Source organism: Eimeria tenella, genomic scaffold (genome assembly GCF_000499545.2).
Source record: "Eimeria tenella Houghton genomic scaffold, Eth_scaff107, whole genome shotgun sequence".
In the NCBI taxonomy this organism is placed as follows: Eukaryota; Apicomplexa; class Conoidasida; order Eucoccidiorida; family Eimeriidae; genus Eimeria; species Eimeria tenella.
The window spans coordinates 31,745-37,049 of NW_013541469.1; the positions used below are offsets into that span (position 1 = coordinate 31,745).

Sequence of the window (5,305 nt, forward strand, 5' to 3'; positions counted from 1 at the left end):
CTGCTGCTGCTGCTGCTGGCAGCAGCTGCGGGGCCCCCAGCCTGTTCGTCAGTGCTGCCAAAGTGGGGGCCTTCGGGTTCCGCGAAATGCACGGAGGGGCCGAAGGCGCTGCGTGGAAGAAAGGCGAGCCCGTGAGGGAAGAGGGGATGTAGGCGCTGCCCACAGCTGCACGCAAACAGCAGCAGCAGCAGCAGCAGCGGCAGCAGCAGCAGCAGCAGCAGCGGGGGTGGAGGCGTGAGTGTCGGCGGGCGGACGGGGGCGCGGCAGCTGCAGAAAGAGCGGCGTCTGGGAGCAGCAGCAGCAACGTGGGGGAGAGCGCAGCAGCTGCAGCAGCTGCAGCAGCGGGGGGCTGCTGCTGCGGCGCTGCTGCTGCTGCTGCACTGCTGCCAAGGGCTCACCTGCAGCAGCAAGACACTGGGGGGGCCTGACGTTCGTGGGAATGAGGCGGCCAACGGGCTGCGCAGCAACGAGGGAAGAAGAGTGTTGAACTAGAACAGGCAAAGGATCTGGACGGGAATCGTTGCTGCTGAGAGGCCGAGTGGTTTCTGAGAGGACCAGCTGGCGGGGGGCAGCGGCGTGCTGCTGCAGCAGCTGCTGCTGCTGCGCGAGCTGCTGCTGCTGCTGCAGTGCCGCCTGCATTGCTGCTGCGCCGGCGCGAGAGGCCACTAGGAGGCGGTGCTGCACCAGCAACTGAAAAAATCCGCAGAAAAGGCCACACAGCGAAAGTTAAGAGGACAAAGAAAGGCCTGCTGCGCTGCTGCGCGCCCGCGCTGCTGCACCGCCGCGGCTGTGCCTGCAGCGGCAGCTCAGCTCCTGCCAGCCTCCGCAGCAGCACCAGAAACTCCCGGAACACAAATGCACTTCTGCTTTATTATTAGTCCAGAAGACAAAGAGGGAAGGGGCGCAGAAGCCACAGAAAGGCAAAGAGGGAGAAGATCGAGGGGAGTGAACGCCGCGGCTGCGAAACCGAAATTCAAGAATTTGGACGGGCCAGTTTCCTGAGCTGTTTGCCCTTAATTGAACTTCTAGTTGAGTTTCGTTTTCAATTTACCCCGAAATGCTCCGAGAAGGCTGCTGAAATCTCCCCAGTCGTGGCCAATTTGAAGGTTCTTCTCGCTGCCTGCGCGCGCTCGGCGTCGATTCAAGTTGGCGAATCCGCGACGGGATTGCGGGAAAGCTGTCGTGTTTTGCAAGAAAAAGAAAAGGAAAAAGGAAAGAGAGTTTCTTAAAGCCGAATCGATTTCAAATACGCAAACGTTTGCCCCGAAAATGCCATTGTAGACCTGAAACCAGCAGGCAGCGATTGCTGCGCTGCCGAACGTGCTGAGGCCGCCTAGCTGTCCACTTCCGGGCGTCTTCCTGCGCTGAAAATTGAAGACTAAAACCAAATAAACTTTAAAATCATTTCAAAAGTATTATTTCGTGAGCTCCATTCTTTCTTTAGCATCTAACAATTCAGAAACACTTGCTGCTGCTTGCCGTTTCCGCAGCGTCGCCGCCGACACCGCGCGAGTTAGCTATACGTCTGCCTCTCTTTTGCTCTACTTTTCGACTTCTTTTAAAGTGAACAATCAATAAAGTCAAAATTGTTTTTATTTCTTGCATTTTCCTTCAAAAAACCTGGAGAATCGGCCCTGAAGCCCCTGCCGGGTTGCGGCTGCACACAACCATCCATGCAGTTTCTGTTTCTCCCATTCTTGCAAGTGAACCACTTTTCTCCTTTATAATTTAGCTTAAATACACTTATGCTTTTTAATTTAAGGACTAGATCAATTTCAAGGAAAGTTCCGCCGCGGATTCCCCCGGCTCCAGTGTCTTGTCTCGAGGCAACGCACGCAGTGAAGACGCAAAGAGCAAGGCGCCCTCAAAATGAGATCTCAACAGGGAATAAATACACTAAAAGGCAAGAAAAAAGTGGAAAATGAATAAATAAACAAATAAATAATAAACGGGACATCTGAAATGGCTTTTGTGGCACCGATCTGCAGTTCTTCTTTGAAATAAGCTGAATTCAAGTATTTGGAATCGACTTGCACTAGACACGCCATCAGCCTCATCACTCTCTTCTTTTTTCTTCTTATTTTTTTCCATTGATAAAAATTATTCAGCTGGGGGCTCCTCCCTAACAAACAAACTCCGCCACAGCCCAGCTGCAGCAGCAGCAACAGCAGCAGCAGAAAGCCTACCCAGCCACTTCAAAGCCGCAGCAATTCAACTCACTTCTGCCCCAAAAGCAGCAGCAAATGCAGCAGCTTTGGCTGCTGCTCTTTGTGGTTCTAACTTTCTTGCAAAGAATCCCTACTCCGCCGCCAAGCTGCTGTGTAGAAACCCTAAACCCTACGCGGTAAACCCTAAACCCTAAGTCCTAGGCGCTAAACCCTAAACCCTAGTCGCTAAACCCTTTCCTGGGCGTTCAGCAGGCCCGAAGAAGCCCTCGGGTTTGTTATGTCTAGTTTGCTGCTGCTGCTTGAAGGCTCAATTCAAGATGGGGCTTCGGGTGCAGCAAATGGGCCCCAGAGGCAGCAGCAGCGGCGGCACTTGGGCAGCTAATTAGCTGCTGCTGCTGCTGCTGCAGCGGTACATGTGTCTAGGATTTAGGGTTTAGGGTAAACTCTGGGGTTCTTAGCTAGCGTTTTGGGGCTGGTTGCTTCTGCTGGCCGCGCAGGAGAGCCTAGCTAGTGAGAGCTTCTTGTGCTGCTTGCGGTTATCCGCTGCTGCTGCTGGTCGCTGCAGCAGCAGCAGCAGCAGCAGGAGGCGCAGCCGCAGCTACTGTCCGCAGCAGCGCCCCACAGCAGCACACCGCAGCAGCAAGAAGGCAAAGCTGCTTGTCTGGGTAGAAATGCTGCAAGGACTTGCTGCTTTGATTTGTTTGGGGCCCCGTGGCTGCAGCAAAACCCAGAAATAAAGGCTAGGAGAGCAGCAGGGGGGGCGGGCAGCTGCTGCTGCGGGCAGCAGCGCCGTCTCACCGCGTCTGCTGCCCCGCTGCTGCAGCCCGGAGCAGCAAAAGCGCTGCTTTGGGCTCGGGGCCTTTAAAAGACTTAAAAACTAGTGCAGAAAATCTGGAAAAAAGAAAGAAATCGCGCAGAGGCCGAACTTGCAAACTGCGCGGCGGCTATCTAGAGGGCGGGCGCCGGGGCGCGTGTGCGCGGGTTTCTTGCGGCTGCAGCCGACTAAATTTGATTTGAAATGCTGTTTATATTTATTTGAGACATTTCTCCCCAGAATACGCGGAAAAAAAGCCCTTTCTCCCCCAGGAAGTCCGGGTCTGAGCCGCCGCTGCAGCATGCTGCTATGGTGCTGCTGCTCGAGCTAGCGCGGCGCGTGTTTGAGCTGTCTGTACACCTCAAGTTGAACGCGTTAAAGCAGCAATTGATTTCCGTTTGTTGCATTATTGTTATTTTCGTTGAGCGGCGGCAGCAGCGAGAATCAAAAGAAACTGCAGAGCCCCACGGCGTTGCAGGCGCCTCCTGCTGCTGCGGCTGTTTGCTGCTTCCTCTCTCCGCGCTGCTGCTGCCCAATCGCCGCCTCTTTTGTTTTATTGCTGCTTTGTTTGTTCCTTTCTTCTCAATTCTGTCTTCTTTGAATCGAAAGGGAGCCCGGGAGGCCTCAAGGACACAGCAGCGCCGCGCCCTCTGCTGAGGCTGGGTGCTGCTGCCGCTGCCTGCTGCTGCTGCTGCTGCTGCTGCTCCTTTGAAATGCTTCTTTGCCTGCCCGCATTTTAAGCAGACGTAGACGCTCCTTTGAGTCAGCTGTCATTGCTCTTCATCGTAGCTGCAGCAGCAGCAGCAGCAGCAGCAGCGGGGGCCCCTCCCCCTCCCTCGCCTTTCACTGTTTTTTTTCTCGTTTTGCCTCCGAAACTCTGCGCCGCTTGGCGCTGCAGGGGGCCCCTCAGCAGCAGCAGCAGCCGCTGCTGCTGTCGGCGTCTTTCGTCTCTTTCTCTCTGTCGGCTTCCCAGCCGCGCTCCTGCTGCTGCTGCTGCTGCTGCTGCTGCTGCGGTGGCGGTGGCAAGGCGGGGCCTCTGTGCTGCTGCGTCTCGGGCCCATGTGTCTTTTTGGACAGCTTGGGGCCCTTCCCGTTTGTTCGTGCGCCCCTGGCAGCAGCAGCAGCAGCACCCTGCTGCTGCTGCAGCAGCAGCAGCAGCAGAAGTAGCACTGACTCGAGCAGCGTGCAAGCGGCAGTCAACCAGCCTCGCAGCTGGCAGCAGCAACTGCAGCAACTGCAGCAACTGCAGCAACCGTAGTAGCAGCAGCAGCAGCAGCAGCAGCGCGTGCTGAGTGCGCCTCCGGCCTGCTGCTGCCCCTAGCTTTGGCAGCAGGAAGCAGCAGCAGCAGCAGCAGCAGCAATCTGTTTTATTAAAAGTAATTTCTGTTTGTTTAATTTTTCATTATGCACTTTTGTCTGGGCGTGTGCCGGGGGCCTTCTTCCTGAGGTGTACGTACACCTGAGCTGCTGCAGCTGCTGCGCTGGCCACTTGTGAAATTCATTTAACATCCGAAATATATTTAACACGTTTCCGTTGCGATTGAGTTCTTGTTCTCCTGCTGCTGGGCTTTCCCTGCATCCCGCAGCAGCAGCAGCAGCGGCACAGCAGCAGCAGCAGCAGCAGCAGCAGCGGCGGCAATAGCAGTAGCAGCAGCAGCAGCAGCAGCAGCAGCTGACCGCGGCGCAGCAGTTTTGAGAGGGCGGAGAGCTTGTGGATTTTGGAAATAAGAAGTTAACTTTTTGCAATTTTGATTTTATAATTGAAAAGAAATTGTCAGCAGCAGCAGCAGCAGCAGCAGCATGGAGATAGACGAAGGGCCTCCAGCAGCAGCTCTTGCCTGCGCCCCTGCGGCTGCTGCTTCCTACGATGCAACAGCAGCAGCAGCAGCAGCAGCGGCGGCGGCGGCGGCAGCTGGCGCTCCTCCTCACTCGGCCATGCAGAGCCCCGCAGACACAGCGGCGCCTTCAGCAGCAGTAGCAGCAGCAGCAGCAGCAGCTGCTGCTGCTGCTGTAGCTGCGGGGCCCCCCCCAGCTGCTGCTGCGTCACAGGGGGGCCCCCAGGGGGCCCCCGAGGATGCCCTGCCCCCCATGGCCTTTGGGGGCCCGCAGGGGCCCCCCACCCCTGGCTTTGTCTCGCACATATCGGGGGGCCCCCCTGGGGGCCCCCCGAGTCCGTTTGCTTCGCTGCAGCAGGCGGCGGGCAGCAACAGCAGCAGCAGCAGCAGCATTCCGCATTTTGGCAACGGCAGCAGCGCCACGGGCAGCTGCGGGTTTGAGCCGCCAACTTTGCAAACGCTGCAGCAGCAGCAGCAGCAGCAGCAGC

At 56.8% G+C, this 5,305-nt stretch overlaps 1 protein-coding gene across 1 annotated transcript in view; it reads right to left on the reverse strand.

Moving 5' to 3' along the window:
- The window catches only part of ETH_00003200 (uncharacterized protein), a gene marked incomplete at both ends in the record, with an annotated part of 2,482 nt that extends 1,843 nt beyond the window's left edge, over positions 1 to 639 (reverse strand). Inside the window, one exon of the mRNA XM_013372761.1 lies at positions 399 to 639. Within this exon, the coding sequence (XP_013228215.1) occupies positions 399 to 639 (241 nt within the window). The remainder of the gene's footprint in view (positions 1 to 398) is intronic.
- Between the last annotated feature and the right edge of the window lie 4,666 nt (positions 640 to 5,305).